Below are 17,357 nucleotides of genomic sequence, written 5' to 3'. Positions count from 1 at the left end.
AGTTGAAGTCACACCAAATTTGTTTTGCTGTTATTTTTTTCTGGATTTCCCAGATATCACTTGCAGATATATATTTGTAAACGCGTCTTTTTCTCCATATGTCCAGCCATTCACTCTCATATTCACACCTTCATGTCAGAATCTCCAATTTATCTACATCACTTTGGACTACGCAACGAACACCAAAAGGAAACCCACACAGGCAGCCGCTTGGCTAACACCATTCAAGTTAAAGCTGCACTAATTCATGTTTTTGAATGAACCAAAATTTGTAGTGATGAGAATTATCACCCCATTCTGCAGTTTCCCTCAGCTCTGTGGAGCGTTTTAGTGTCTTTTAGCTTGTTGTTTTGGTTTTTGTTTTCATCATCCTTGTTTCCAGCAGCAGTTTTCATCAAAAAAAGCTTTGATAAATTGTGAGCGCTATCCTGCCCAGCAACAAATACAGACAGGCAAAGAAAGCAACTAGCTAAAAGAGATAAACAGCTGGATGTTTTTCTCAGTAGTTGGTGGAGACCAAAAAGAGCTAAACAAAAAAATGAATCAAAGTCCAGTATTTGACTTTGATTCATAAGGTCAACAAAAACACAACTCCAAATTAATACTGCGTAACATAACAGTGTCAGCTTGTTGTGGAATTCTGCCACCATGTGGCCAAAACAACAACGACAACAAAAAAACTGACTAATGCAGCTTTAAATAACCAGATGCCTTTTACTAGTACAAAACTGATGGTTATATTCGGACTGTGCGATTACATTTTTATTTTTATTTTAAAATCAAATCTCTTTTTATTAGTCTAGTTTTTCTAAGATCATTTCAACACAATGACCCATTTTTCCTACCATTCATCTTGAAATAGCAACTTACCACATGAATTACATTGTTTGTTGACTTGTAATCAAGCAAAATCTAAAATCATGCCAATTTTGTGTCACATAACCACCACTTGAAGCCGTTATTCCACTAGTTCTTCCAGTACTCATGTCAAATAACCTGAAAACAAGGAACAACACTGCAGGCCAAAAAGGATGACAACCACTTTTGTGAGTGGAGTGCTGCTGCTTATTGTAAGGTATTTATTCTTCTTTCCTCTCTGCTGCAGTCAGCAGGTCAGCACACTGTAAGTCATACTGTAGTCATCTATTATTGCAGCCCAAGGAGAGATATGCAAATTATCCCTGAATTAATGAAGGAGTTCTTTCTTTCTTGTTTTATTTGAATAAATGAGGGAATCCTTGAGCTCAGAGCGAGAAGAACAGGCAGCAGGAGAGAGGAAAGGAGGGAGGAGGGGTGAGGATAGGGAAGAGAGACAATGATGATGAAGTGAAAGGAAGAATGAGTAGGAGAGAAGAGATGTATAGACACTGGGAGATTGTAGGAGGGAGGACGTAGGACTCGTAAAAAAAAAAAGAAGAAGTAGAAGGAGGCTGAATGTCTTTAGATGTCAAAAAGAAGAACTGGGGCATTGAGGAGAAGAGAGGAAGGATTGCCTGAGGAAAAGACATAATGAAGGAGGAGTGGGGAGATGAAGAGTCAAGAACGAATAGAGGTGCGAGATGAAGACCTGCATGTGGGTAACTGGTATTTCCTAGTTCCCATGGTAACGCTAGACTGATTCCCCCCTCTCTATAACACATACACATCCTTCTGCTACTCCCATTTTCATACCCAGTGGGTTAACATCTCAAACTACAGCACACACACACACACACACAAACACACACTCGTATTTGATTTTTGTGGTATGCACTCCAACCATTTGGCTACTCCCCGTGACTTAGTACGGTTCTGATATAAAGAGCGAAGAGTAAAAAGTAAACAGTGAGCCTGTTACATTTTAACAGTAACACTGACCACAGGAATGTCAGACTAACTAACAATGAAAACTACTAGTAGAGAAATTAGATTATTATCACTTTTCTTCAATACATTATGTTTCATTCCTTAAATGTGTCTTATCTTGCCTTCATCAGAATGACATGTGAGACTATTGCAAGGGCAGAAGGGGAAATCATGTGTGTTTTAGTGTGGCCATTCTGTCCCGGAGGCTTCAGGTCAAATAGAGGAAGTGTGTGGTGCTGGTTGGAGAGCGGTTACTGCTCTTATGTGGCTGGATTGTATCAATTTCTGACTGAGAAATTCTATCCGCAAATGTTAGATTCAACATATCCTGAAAAAAATTCTATAAAAATCAACACCAAGACTAACACTTATGCTGATGAGTACATTGTGCATTTGGGTTTTTTATGAAGTCAGAATTGTGATGTGAAAAGTTTTGCACTCATCTCTAGTTTGCAGCAAAAGGAACTCATCTTTTCAAGACAGAAGAGGCAGCGTTGAAGAATGCTGATAGGAAGCAGGAAAGAAATCAATAACTTTTATACAAGCCAATGAAAGAGGCTCCACGTATCTTTACGACATGGTGATAGTCAGCCACTTGTCCAATCAAGCCAACTCGTAGAGTCTGTAGTGTCCTATAAACACACAAACACGCTCTGCATGCAGTAATTTGCAGGTTTTATAGATACAAGAACAAGCACCATTATAGATGTTCTTGCTGACACAACACACATTCACGCCCACACACACACACACACACATACACATACATACACACATATACACATACATACATACATACATACATACATACACACAAACACTGAACAGAGGCTGGTGAACCAAATTCATTATATCACATATATTGAGAGCTCAGGGCAGTTCTTAAACGATTGAAAGCAATGAGCTGCAAACGTCTGAAAGGAATCTGTGCAAAAACTAGTGGGTCTCTAAGGAAAATCCCACCTTACATCTTGTTAAACTGTTAAACATCATAAGTTTTAGTTCATTACATTTTTCTAACAAAGTCGTGTGAATTTACTTTTTGGACCATACCCATCACTTTAACTCTACCTGCCTCGCCTTTTCTTTTAAGTATAAGGGCTTCTTTGCATCTAATTAATATTGTCGTGTAGGGGAGAGAAACTTAGTTGAAAGGCAAGAAAAGACTTGAATACCAATTTACATGTTTGAAAACCTGGGTCCTTATTCACAAAGCATCTTAAAGCTAACTTTAGGGACTCCTAATATTTCCTTACTAAAAGTAATTCACAAAGCCACTTAGCTCTAAAAGTAGCACCTAACACTGGGGGAAGTTAGAAGCCGTCGAGAGGACTCCTAACTCACTAAGATCAAATCACAAAGAATCGTTAAAAGGCCGCTGTCACTCCACGTCTCAGTGTTTTGGACACCTTAAACGATGCTGAATTACTCAAAGATACCGGCTCAATCACGAGGCAATAATGATGGTTGTGGAGTGTGTTTGCTGATGCAATAACATCTCCTACCAACCGAAACAACCCCCGTCTGTGCGGATATTAAGTGTTTGGCAACGCTGCGTTACTTGGCAACAGAGAAAAGCTGATCTATTCACCAAACAATAAATGCGCTCTGACCCGACATCATAGGACTATTCATACGATGTTCAACAACTACAGAGAAATAATGGAGCATCATGGCAATTGCCGGTCTACCCGGTGTGATCGGGATGGAACCCATGTAAAAAATGATTGCACCACAACAAGACGAGGAGGTTTGTAAACAGGAAAACAAAAGCACACCATCAACACACAGGTTGTATTCGATGCTGCCTGTACAGTTGTAGACATTGTTGTACAGTGTCCAGGATCTACATGCAATTCATGGATTTTAATGGAGAGCTGTTTGAGAGGATCATATTTCAGCTGGATGTCACCAGGTAGGGGACAGTGGAAATCTTCACATACCTCAATCCACAGCCGGGACCACAGCTACATCACAACAGGTACAGGTACAACAGCCTGTGGCTAATAGGCTGCCAGTTAGGTGTGGTCAGGTAGTCTATGACAGGGTTTTTTTTTTTACATTGAGAGAATTGTTTTTATAGTAAAATTAAATTCTCCCAGGTCGACACAAACCTTATCATACAGATACATATTGTAGGATGCACTACTTTTGCAAACAGCACCTAATCCGTTATTATATAATTTCTATTCGTTTATTTCAGTGTTTTTTTTTCGTTTTTTTTTAATTACTGCTGGATGTTGCACATGCGTTTTCACCGGCAAACGCCCAGTCTTTCATCAACCAATTGCTGTGGTTCCTGCAAGCGAGCTCGTCGATGAAAATTGACGTCAGCCATAGCAACGGAGTCGCACTCTTATCTTAGGAGTTTTTGCTTTTCCATACTAAAAGCTGGTCTCAGCGCTTTGTGAATTGGACTTATGAGAAAACTTTTAGTTAGAAATTTTTAGCATGACCTAGGAGTACTCTTAGTGGTAAGACAAAAATCCTTTGTGAATAGGCCTACGTGCACAAATGACTAAGATTTGCCTGATCTCGACAAGATGGAGAGTCAGTTATCATATAAATGACTGCAATGTTATTTTTTGCTCTTGCTCATTTTCATGCGCAATACCATCATAGATGACAGCAATAACCATTAATTTTTTAATGGAAAAGTAACACAGTGACAGGAAGTTTTAAAGAAAATGTTCTATTCAAGGTTTAATAAAGCTGCCACCGTTCAGTCACTGTTCTCTTTGCATTTAAAAGCGCAGAGTGCCTTTAAGTGCATCTAATAATTTAGTAAATATGACATTCACCAAGTCAATCTTCACAAAACAAAATGGAAAATGCTGGCTGACATTTAACTTCAGGAAATAAGCAATTAGCAAACACTGTGCTGCATTGGCATAATGAATGATGAACATTTGTGTCAGGCATTTAACTGATTTCAGTAAATTAATAATTACTGAGTGGATTTAATAAAATTAAGTAAGGCATCAATTATTGCCTTATTTGGATTTTCTATTTACTCAGCCACTGTGGCACAAACAACACTGTAACTGCCAATGAGGACACAAAGGACATGTCCTCAGTGTTATATCTGGGAATTAGAAGCATTTATATTCCACAATTACACACAAATTGGATAAGCTGACCTTTATAAGACCTTTTATCCATAAATTAAGCTAAAATTTGAAGATTTAGTATTTCTTTATTTCAGATATTATGAAAAGGATTGTGAAACTGCATTTAGACTGTGTAGGGAGAAAAAAATATACAGAAAATATACTTTAGCAGTCAAATAAATACACATGTGCAAAATAAAAAACATTTACTGACTTTACTTTGGTGGCTAACTGAGGAAGGTGGTTAGCTTATCTCATCAGCAGACAGTTAGCTTAATAAGCTTTAAGACTGGAGGGAATCACCTATCCTGGCTCCGTCCAAAGGTAACAAAATCTGCCTATCATCACCTTTAAACTCATTAATTATTAAGATATCAGTACTCATCCTAAGTGGAGGGAAATCACTAACTGGAAAAGTCTGGACCTATGATAATAGCTTCTAATGTATTTGAGTTTAACTGAAGAAAGTTTAGAGAAAGCCAAACAAGTCAAACAAGAAATCAATTTGGGAATCATCTGAATAAAAATAGATGATATGGTACTTCTGTAAGTAACATGTAAATAGAGAAAAGTAAGAGGCCAATAACTGAGCCTTGAGGCACGCCATAAGTGAACTGAGAAGTCGCAGAGTTACAATTTAAAATGGCCACACAGAATTTCCTATTAGAAAAATAGGAATAAAACCAATCTAAAACTGTACCTGATATGCCTACCCAACACTTAAGACATTCAATTAATATAACATGGTATGACATGATAATATGATGACATGGTATCATGGTATGGTAAGTTTCTGAACTACAATGTGGGCAGAACTGTCCACTGCTGTAAAAAGAAAAGGCCTTTACATTCATATCTTTGAGGCTGACCATTAAGACAGAGGTCAGAAGGGCGGTAAAAACAGATGTAGAGAGTTAGAGGCTCCTGATTTATCACCTCAGCAGGGCCACAGTGTCAGAGGGGAGCGGATGTAATCGCAGTAATTTGGTCAGGGAGGCAGGATGGTTAATGGAGTGGTAGTGATTCGATTAACTGAGGCTGCTGGGCAATGTAGTGTTTCTAATGGAGTTGGTAGGATGTGCTTGTGTATTTGTGTGTGCGTTCATGTTTTAAGGTAGACCATATTGCGGTTTATAAGTCTGTCACGTTGGATCATTGTTATGGGTGCTTCACACATATACGCCCCTGCAATCTTTGCTTCATAGATCACAGATACACACGTGCAACACATATCTGTACTGCCAAACAGCCAGGTGTTCATTCATGCAGCTTAATGTTGCAGTGGTTCGGCTGCCTCATGACAGCAATTTAAGTTAATGGCAGCAGATAAACAGCGATATGAAGACATAAACAGTCATTACATGCCAATAAAAGAGACAATCAAAGTGGCAAGGGCGCACTAACACATGAGTGGATGCAGATGTGTTGAACACTTGTGCATTTGCACTAGCGGTTTGAGCTGTAGCTAATATCTGCTAAATATGGAGAGCTTTCTTATTAGGATGTTAAACAAGAAGCTATTTCCAGTTACTTAACGGCTGCATGGCCTGATATATAATATCTGTCCTGATAATAGCAGCAGCACTTTCTCTGTACACAGTCACTGCCATTATCTGAAAGACAAGTAGGAATATTTCTCAATACAGAGAAATGGAGTGAAATATTAAAAACTGAACCAGACAGTGACAAGAAACGGCAGCCTCCAGAGTTTACCTTCCAAAATAGCCTGAGACACAGAGAGGAGCACTGCTTTCCATACAGATGAACAGGATTTAATCTCATTTGTACTGTAGAGGAGATTCAGAATGAGGACAGAGGGACAGACACACAGACAGGAAGAGGAGGGAGGAGGAGGAGGAGGAGGAGAGTGGGAGCAAGGACAGAAGAGCTGAAAGAGGGTTGGTGTTTGGTAAAAAGGGTTAGATGAGGTAAAAATGAAGTATAAGCAGAAAGATAACACAAGGCTTAGGTTGGAGAGGAAGATGAAAAAGGTTAAATTGATGAGTAAGTACTTTTGACATATGCTTAAATGAAGACTGTACACAAAAACAATTGTTAGGGATTTAAGTGTCTTTCTGAGTTTTTGATTTCTGCTTTTGTTTCTTTATAGAATTTCTGTCTTTTAACTTGTGCATATTAAAGGGCAAACACACAAATGATGTGAGATTCTGTTATCCTGATATTTCCTGTGGACTTAATGAAGTGACTGTAAAATGGTAGAAAGAAAATTCAAGTGTCTGAAATATTAATTGTGCAGTCTTGATGCAATCATGGTGTCAGCTCCTAAGAAAAAGAGCAACATCTTCTTTCTATTTTACAAAATGTTCATCCATCATCAAGAGAGATTTGTCAGCTTCTCTGAAAAGACATTTTACCACAAACCTGTTCTGTACAGTACTGTATATGTTTATGTATATTTATATACACACCAACATATATATACATACACACACACACACACACACACACACACACACACACACACACACACACATATATATTGTATACACACAAAAAAGGTTGAAAACAACATGTTATACTACAGTTAAGTATAAAGTAAAAATACATAAATAATGTACAAGTACCTCAAAACTACTTCAATACAGTTTTAGGTACTACTTTTAGGTAAATGTACTTAGGTCTTTTCACCACTGGACCAGTGGTTAAGAAATGCCAATGCAGGAAAGCACTGGACATTATAAATTCATATGTAGCAGAACAAGAATGTCTGAGGATGGATTTTTTTGTGGGTGCATAATGAATCACTCTGTGTGTGTGTGTGTGTGTGTGTGTGTGTGTGTGTGTGTGTGTGTGTGTGTATGAGCTTGATTGACGAACCTGACTGGCTGACATTGACAGCATTTACAGAGAGAGAGAGAGTGAATGTGTGTAGTGTGACTATAACTGATGCGCAAGTGGGCATCAGTGTGTATACGTATGCATGCACATACTGTATCTGTGTATGTGTGAATGTGTATGAAGTCTCAGTGAGACCTAGTTATCTAGGTCATAGTGGATGAATTTTTAATTGTACTGTAGTGAGCTACAGTAACCAAGGCACATGAGAAGCTGGAGATAGTAGTTCAAAACTGATGCAGAGACAATGATAATTACACAGATAATTACAAATGGTCTTGCAGGCTGTAAATGTACAACACTTCCGCCTATTCCATATGAACAAGCATGTAGATACGCGCACCTTTCACACACTAAAGCCTCTATTACATACTGGGGGGACTGCTCTACTGTCACTGGACAGGTTGCAGTTACACCGTATGCATCTTAGACGCTGGGTCCTCAGAAAGCCCCCATCAAAACATTTCTATTGGCTGTGTGGTCTTGGTTAATTATTGAAAAAATTGATGCTGACTTGACGCTCAACACGAGACGCAGTGAATGTAATCCAAGCGGTAAGTGTCTTGCAGAGCAAATTAGAAGTATCTAAATGTATTTTGGGTTGAAAAATGAGACATGTCAATGAGAAATTTATATTTTTGCATTAACATCTGTCTGCTTGTAACAAATACAATGTCTTACAGTGACATAAAAATGGACCTCTCTCTCTGTCTTGTCTGCAGTCTTTGTGGCTGATTCGTCAGGAGATGGTGGTTTCCCAGAAGAAGCTTGGCGAGTTTTGTGAGGCTCTGAAGCAGTATCTGAAGAATGTCTCCACTCAGAGAGACTGCTTTCAGTAAGTCTCATTATCACTGCTCCACATTTATACAACTGCTCTGCTGCTGCTGCTGCTGCTGCAGAGTGCGGCACCATAACCCTAATCATTTTAAATATTTAATGTGCTTCAGTGTCAGGACCTCACTGTTTTCTTCTTCATTAACTACTACCTTAGATATTCCCTCCTTTGGTTTTGGAGTGTGGCAGTATTCTTTTGCACACACACACACACACACACACACACACACACACACACACACACACACACACACAGTTAAGCTTTGAGGGGGTATTTCATCTTTCCCAAACCTGAAAAAAATAATTCACAGGTGGTTTGGATCAGTGAGATACTAATATCATGCAGGATAATATTGTACCTGTAATATAGTCTGCTATACACATGCTGTTATAAACCGCATGTGCCTCCAGCTCGGAGCCTCAGGGTGCTGTGAAACAGTCTTAATATCCACAGGGATTTCTTCAAATCCCAGACTCAATATACTGTATCCATAGTCCAGAGTCATATTCTGCATATGCCCTTGGCAAGACTTTAATGTTCTGGCTCTACTGCGCTTTTGCATTTGTATTATAGTTTCTCCTGCCGTTTGCCGCAGTCTGTACTTTGGGATAAATGGTCTGAAAGAGGGGCAGAGACAGAAGGAAGGCTTGAACACTCCCTATAGCACAGGATGCATTCACATAACATGCAATCATTTTGTAAGTTAAGAGAGACCCTTAAAAAAAAAAAAAACTTATTACGTCTTCTAACAAATAGTTGCATTTGTCTTAACTGGCAGCAGAAACACATTTCAAACATAACACTGACAATAGCTTTTAAGTAGATATAATGCATTAATAGTTGCCTATTTACACATCTAGCAGACACAGAAAATCATCATCATTCATTTAAATTTGTGTTTCAGGCCAACTAATGAATGTTAAGTTCAATACTCACACTCCATTTAGCTCTGCCTCAGTCTCCACCAACTCCTGAGGGAAATATCTGCCTCTTTAGTGGCTAAAAGCTCCACTGTGTTTACCAGCTGGTCTCTTACTGTGTCTGTCTACTGTTGATGGGTAGTTTTTCACTGAAAACAGCTTCCTGAGACTGGGAATGAGAGTGGTGAGGCTAAATGATAATTGTGAAGTAACCAAGACAATTACCTAAAAGATGCTAAAACACTCCTCCTAAGAGGAACTGCAAAGTGAGGTGATAATTCTCTGTGGGTTCAACAGTACAAGCAACGCCTTTCACATAGTAGTCATGTGATCCACTTTTAATAAAAAAAATACTGACTGTAGCAGCTTTAAAGTTAAGCACAAAACTGACACTGTGGCAGACAAGACAAGTACTATATATCTAATTACAGTGCCTATAAAAAGCATCCAACCTCTACACCCTGTTTTTTTGCCTTGTTTTATTGTCTCACAACATTCAATCATAGTTGATGAAATTAATCAATAAAAGCAAATCTTAAGTGTCAAACAGAAAACAAAACTCTGCAAAAAATCTAAACAAATTAGAAAACAGAAACTAAATCATTCATTAAGTGTTCTCTCCTCCTCTCCTTAACTGTAACACCTCTAAATAATCACTGGTGCAGTCAGTTGTCTGAAGCTGTTGCATAATAAGTTGAATGGTCATGGTTGTGTGTTGTAAGGATGAGACATTTGACAGACCCAGCTGCTGTATAGTCAATTTCATGTCTAAAACTACATCACAAAGACAAAGGAAGATTATTGAAGTAATGTACTTAACATATGAGGTGACAGACAGTGAATATCCTTCAGAGTACAGCAAAGTCAGTCATAAAAATGAAAAGAGATGGTGCAGTGGTAAATTTCCTCTCAAAAACTCTGTGTCTGTGTCGGCTTAGGGCAAGCAGGAAAGCAGAAGAAACAGACAACCTTCTAATTTCCACATAAACACAAGGCTTAAACTGCTGCTATAGGTGCCTCTGCTAAATATTAACTAAAGTAGGGTGAATACATGCAATGATTTTCTGATTGGGGAAGAACCATTAGATCAAGGTCTAATGATGAGTAACACATTTAGATTCAAAAAGTTGATCATACAGTATCAAAAGAATAAATCCATATTTTTTGTACCAACCTCATTCCAATTTCTCCACATTTTGTGACCTGCCAACAGAATAGCGACAGCATATCTTTTAATAAATTGGTGCCTGTGGGGAGAGGCTGTTCCAGAGCAAATAATGTCCTAAAATCATCTCGCTGCAAGATCCTCTAAAGTGGAACAGGGCAAAGGTTTTTGGAGCCCGAGGAAGTTGTTGTTTATCTTTGTGTTGTGAAGAGTTGTGTCAGTCAAGGCCCTGTAGTGAACCAGCTCTACCCAGCTGAGAAACTTGAGCCTGGACGTCCTGACCTTTGAAAGCCTGTGGTTAAAAATCTCTTTTGCTGCTGTGAACATTCAGCAATTGACTCTTTGATTTACTGATGCTGAGCCCAGCACTGTTTTGTCAGCAGATATGGGTTAGCATGACCTTTTTAGCATTAACAAAGTGTGTGTTTGTATGTCTGTGGGTAATGTTAATAAAATCTAATCAAAACAAACAAAAATGACTATATTGAGACAGAGGTATACAGAAAATTTAAATATGAACCATGTACGTCATATTGTCCACACAACCACATAGAAATCAAATTCAAGGACATTTTAATATTAATTTCTAGCCAAGTTAGCAGCATGTATCTAGGTACACCCATGTCTGTTTTTCCACCTCCAGAATATCTCAGCAGCTACTGCATAAGTTTTTGGATCAGTTTTTGGAAATGAAATAGTACATTTTAGAAGAAGAAATCATGGTTAAATCATTGATTTTAGAAGTGCTAATATCCATGAGAAGTCAGTTTTGCTCAGTATGTGAAGCGGGTGAGCATATCATTGAATTTTGATATTTTATTATTAGTAACTCCATTTTCAAACAACATTTTTTGTAATTCAATTCACAAACTAAATAGGATTTTCAAGGTCTGTGGGAACCTTAGCAGCCCCTTTCCTAACACATGAAAAGTCTTCATCTCAGTGAATCACACACTCAGTCATACCCATTTCACACGCTCCTCAAGAAATAGAACACACAGGTGGAAGAAGCACAACAACACAGTCATTCAGATTCTGTTATTAGTGGTTTGTTTGTGTTTAGTAGATTTTTCACTGGTTTGTTGGTAGCTTTGTTGCCTTCTTACTTTAGCAGTAAGAGGCAGGGCAGCACAATGCTAATAGATAGCTGAAGTAAATAATGCATGAGGGAGAAGGCAGTTTGTTGGAGGAAACCTACTCATTAGCTCTGAACAGACTTTTCTTTCCTGTGTGCTGTCTTTCTTTTGTGTCACTGTGTGTCTGTCCTTGTCCCTCTCCTCATTTCCTCATTCAATCTTGCACAAAGTAACTAATCTACAAAGTTTATTTGATCTCAGTCTTCCCTGCTCATTATCTTTTAGGTTGAATGTGTGATTGCATGCACAAACACTTCATCATGTCCTCGATGAAGCTCACATAACTTATATTATGTCTTTTAAAGCCCAGTGGAGATTTTTGGCAGTTAGAAGCAACTTGTCAATCAGTACCCTCTTCAGGCAGATGCCTTTATTTCCATCGCATCAATATCTTTTAGACTACTTATGCACTCCTAAGGCCAAGTGATGAAAATCCAATCTTCAGATGACAGAAAACACAGGCAATGGCAAGGTATTGTCAGTGGTCATCTGATGCATTCAGTGAACGGAACTGAATACATGGTAGTACCTAATCTAAAACCACCATGCCGCCCCATCACAAAGTCATTGTATAGTAAGGCATAAAAATGTCATAGTATAGTAAGGCATACAAATGCCAAAAATATAATAGTATAGTATGACATAAAAATATAAAAAAACGTCATAGTATAGCATCGCATAAATATGTAGAAAAACGTCATAGTATAGTATGGCATAAAAGGTCAAAAAAACATCATGATATATTAAGGCATAAAAATGCCAAAAAATGTAATAGTATAGTATGGCATAAAAGGTCAAAAAAACATCATGATATATTAAGGCATGAAATGTCATAAAAACGTCATTATATAGTGAGGCATGAGACGACATAGTATAGTAAGGCATAAAAATGCCAAAAAATGTAATAGTAAACTATGGCATAAATTTGTCAAAAAACATCATAGTATAGTATGGCATAAAAATGTCAAAAAACGTCATACTGTAGTATGGCATGAAATGTCATAAAAACGTCATAGTATGGAAAAGAATTAAACGAAATAGTATAGTAAGGCATAAAAATGCCAAAAAATGTAATAGTATAGTATGGCATAAAAAATGTCAAAAAACGTCATAGTATAGTATGGCATAAAAATGTAAAAAAACGTCTTAGTATGGAAAAGAATTAAACGAAATAGTATGTTAAGGCATAAAAATGCCAAAAAATGTAATAGTGTAGTATGGCATAAAAAATGTAAAAAAAACATCATAGTATGGTGTGGCATAAAAGGTCAAAAAAACATCATGGTATATTAAGGCATAAAAGGTCATAAAAACGTCTGAGTATGGTAAAGAATTAAACGATATAGTATAGTATGGCATAAAAATGCCAAAAAATGCAATAGTAAAGTATGGCATAAAATTGTCAAAAAACGTCATATTGTAGTATGGCATAAAAATGTCAAAAAACGTCATACTATAATATGGCATAAAATGTCATAAAAACGTCTCAGTATGGTAAAGAATTAAACGAAATAGTATAGTAAGGCATAAAAATGCCAAAAAAATGTAATAGTATAGTATGGCATAAAAAATGTAAAAGAACGTCATAGTATAGTATGGCATAAAAGGTCAAAAAAACATCATGGTATATTAAGGCATAAAATGTCATAAAAACGTCATTGTATAGTAAGGCATAAGACGACATAGTATAGTAAGGCATAAAAATGCCAAAAAACGTCATAGTATAGTATGTCATAAAAGGTCAAAAAAACATCATGATATATTAAGGCATAAAAATGCCAAAAAATGTAATAGTATAGTATGGCATAAAAGGTCAAAAAAACATCATGATATATTAAGGCATGAAATGTCATAAAAACGTCATTATATAGTGAGGCATGAGACGACATAGTATAGTAAGGCATAAAAATGCCAAAAAATGTAATAGTAAACTATGGCATAAATTTGTCAAAAAACATCATAGTATAGTATGGCATAAAAATGTCAAAAAACGTCATACTGTAGTATGGCATGAAATGTCATAAAAACGTCATAGTATGGAAAAGAATTAAACGAAATAGTATAGTAAGGCATAAAAATGCCAAAAAATGGAATAGTATAGGATGGCATAAAAAATGTCAAAAAACGTCATAGTATAGTATGGCATAAAAATGTAAAAAAACGTCTTAGTATGGAAAAGAATTAAACGAAATAGTATAGTAAGGCATAAAAATGCCAAAAAATGGAATAGTATAGGATGGCATAAAAAATGTCAAAAAACGTCATAGTATAGTATGGCATAAAAATGTAAAAAAACGTCTTAGTATGGAAAAGAATTAAACGAAATAGTATAGTAAGGCATAAAAATGCCAAAAAATGGAATAGTATAGGATGGCATAAAAAATGTCAAAAAACGTCATAGTATAGTATGGCATAAAAATGTAAAAAAACGTCTTAGTATGGAAAAGAATTAAACGAAATAGTATAGTAAGGCATAAAAATGCCAAAAAATGCAATAGTAAAGTATGGCATAAAATTGTCAAAAAACGTCATATTGTAGTATGGCATAAAAATGTCGAAAAACGTCATACTATAATATGGCATAAAAATGTAAAAAAACGTCTTAGTATGGAAAAGAATTAAACGAAATAGTATGTTAAGGCATAAAAATGCCAAAAAATGTAATAGTGTAGTATGGCATAAAAAATGTAAAAAAAACATCATAGTATGGTGTGGCATAAAAGGTCAAAAAAACATCATGGTATATTAAGGCATAAAAGGTCATAAAAACGTCTGAGTATGGTAAAGAATTAAACGATATAGTATAGTATGGCATAAAAATGCCAAAAAATGCAATAGTAAAGTATGGCATAAAATTGTCAAAAAACGTCATATTGTAGTATGGCATAAAAATGTCAAAAAACGTCATACTATAATATCGCATAAAATGTCATAAAAACGTAATAGTATGAAAAGGATTAAACGAAATAGTATAGTAAGGCATAAAAATGCCAAAAAATGCAATAGTAAAGTATGGCATAATATTGTCAAAAAACGTCATAGTATAGTATGGCATAAAAGGTCAAAAAAACATCATGGTATATTAAGGCATAAAAGGTCATAAAAATGTCTGAGTATGATGAAGGATTTAACGAAATGGTATAGAAAGGCATTAAAATGCCAAAAAATGTAATAGTATAGTATGGCATAAAAATGTAAAAAAACGCCATAGTATAGTATGGCATAAAAGGGCAAAAAAAAATCATGGTACATTAGTGCATAAAATGTCATAAAAACGTCATTGTATAGTGAGGCATAAGACGACATAGTATAGTAAGGCATAAAAATGCCAAAAATTGTAATAGTAAAGTATGGCATAAAAATGTCATAAAACGTCATAATATGGTAAAGAATTAAACGAAATAGTACAGTGAGGCATAAAAATGCCAAAAAATGTAATAGTATAGTATGGCATATAAATGTAAAAAAACATCATAGTATAGTATGGCATAAAAATGTAACAAAGCGTCATACTATAGCATGGCATAAAAGGTCAAAAAAACATCATGGTATATTAAGGCACAAAAGGTCATGAAAACGTCTGCGTATGGTCAAGAATAAAACAAAATAGTATACTAAGGCATAAAAATGCCAAAAAATTTAATATTATAGTTTGGCATGAAAATGTAAAAAAACGTCATAGTATAGTATGGCATAAAAGGGCAAAAAAACATCATGGTATATTAAGGCACAAAAGGTCATGAAAACGTCTGCGTATGGTCAAGAATAAAACAAAATAGTATACTAAGGCATAAAAATGCCAAAAAATTTAATATTATAGTTTGGCATGAAAATGTAAAAAAACGTCATAGTATAGTATGGCATAAAAGGGCAAAAAAACATCATGGTATATTAAGGCACAAAAGGTCATGAAAACGTCTGCGTATGGTCAAGAATAAAACAAAATAGTATACTAAGGCATAAAAATGCCAAAAAATGTAATAGTGAAGTATGGCATAAAATTGTCAAAAAACGGCAGACTATAATATGGCATAAAATGTCATAAAAACGTCATAGTATGGAAAAGAATTAAACGAAATAGTATAGTAAGGCATAAAAATGCCAAAAAATGTAATAGTATAGTATGGTATAAAAAATGTAAAAGAACGTCATAGTATAGTATGGCATAAAAGGTCAAAAAAACATCATGGTATATTAGTGCATAAAATGTCATAAAAACGTCATTGTATAGTGAGGCATAAGACGACATAGTATAGTAAGGCATAAAAATTCCAAAAAATGTAATAGTAAAGTATGGCATAAAAATGTCAAAAAACGTCATAGTATAGTATGGCATAAAAATGTCAATAAACGTCATAGTATAGTATGGCATGAAATGTCATGAAAACGTCATAGTATAAAAAGAATTAAACGAAATAGTATGGTAAGGCATAAAAATGCCAAAAAATGTAATAGTATAGCCTGCAATAAAAAATGTAAAAAAACGTCATAGTATAAAAAGAATTAAACGAAATAGTATGGTAAGGCATAAAAATGCCAAAAAATGTAATAGTATAGCCTGCAATAAAAAATGTAAAAAAACGTCATAGTATAGTATGGCATAAAAGGTCAAAAAAACATCATGGTATATTAAGGCATAAAAGGTCATAAAAACGTCTGAGTATGGTAAAGAATTAAACGATATAGTATAGTAAGGCATAAAAATGCCAAAAAATGTAATAGTATAGTATGGCAAAAAAATGTAAAAAAACGTCATAGTATAGTATTGCATAAAAGGTCAAAAAAACATCATGGTATATTAAGGCATAAAATTTCATAAAAACGTCATTGTATAGTGAGGCATAAGACGACATAGTATAGTATGGCATAAAAGGCCAAAAAAACATCATGGTATATTAAGGCATAAAATGTCATAAAAACGTCATTGTATAGTGAGGCATAAGACGACATAGTATAGTAAGGCATAAAAATGCCAAAAAATGTAATAGTATAGTATGGCATAAAAATGTAAAAAAACGTCATAGTATAGTATGGCATAAAAGGTCAAAAAAACATCATGGTATATTAAGGCATAAAATGTCATAAAAACGTCATTGTATAGTGAGGCATAAAACGACATAGTATAGTAAGGCATAAAAATGCCAAAAAATGTAATAGTATAGTATGGCATAAAAATGTAAAAAAACGTCATAGTATAGTATGGCATAAAAGGTCAAAAAAACATCATGGTATATTAAGGCATAAAATGTCATAAAAACGTCATTGTATAGTGAGGCATAAGACGACATAGTATAGTAAGGCATAAAAATGCCAAAAAATGTAATAGTATAGTATGGCATAAAAATGTAAAAAAACGTCATAGTATAGTATGGCATAAAAGGTCAAAAAAACATCATGGTATATTAAGGCATAAAATGTCATAAAAACGTCATTGTATAGTGAGGCATAAGACGACATAGTATAGTAAGGCATAAAAATGCCAAAAAATGT

At 35.5% G+C, this 17,357-nt stretch overlaps 1 protein-coding gene across 1 annotated transcript in view; it reads left to right on the top strand.

Moving 5' to 3' along the window:
* necab2 (N-terminal EF-hand calcium binding protein 2) overlaps positions 1-17,357 on the top strand; it is a 119,343-nt gene that overhangs the window by 85,686 nt on the left and 16,300 nt on the right. The window contains exon 10 of the mRNA XM_022750016.1: positions 8,534-8,646. Within this exon, the coding sequence (XP_022605737.1) occupies positions 8,534-8,646 (113 nt within the window). The remainder of the gene's footprint in view (positions 1-8,533; positions 8,647-17,357) is intronic.

This window comes from Seriola dumerili, unplaced genomic scaffold, assembly GCF_002260705.1.
Source record: "Seriola dumerili isolate Sdu_G_001 unplaced genomic scaffold, Sdu_1.0 BDQW01000147.1, whole genome shotgun sequence".
Taxonomy (NCBI): Eukaryota; Metazoa; Chordata; class Actinopteri; order Carangiformes; family Carangidae; genus Seriola; species Seriola dumerili.
This window is presented reverse-complemented; position numbering and strand designations above follow the sequence as displayed.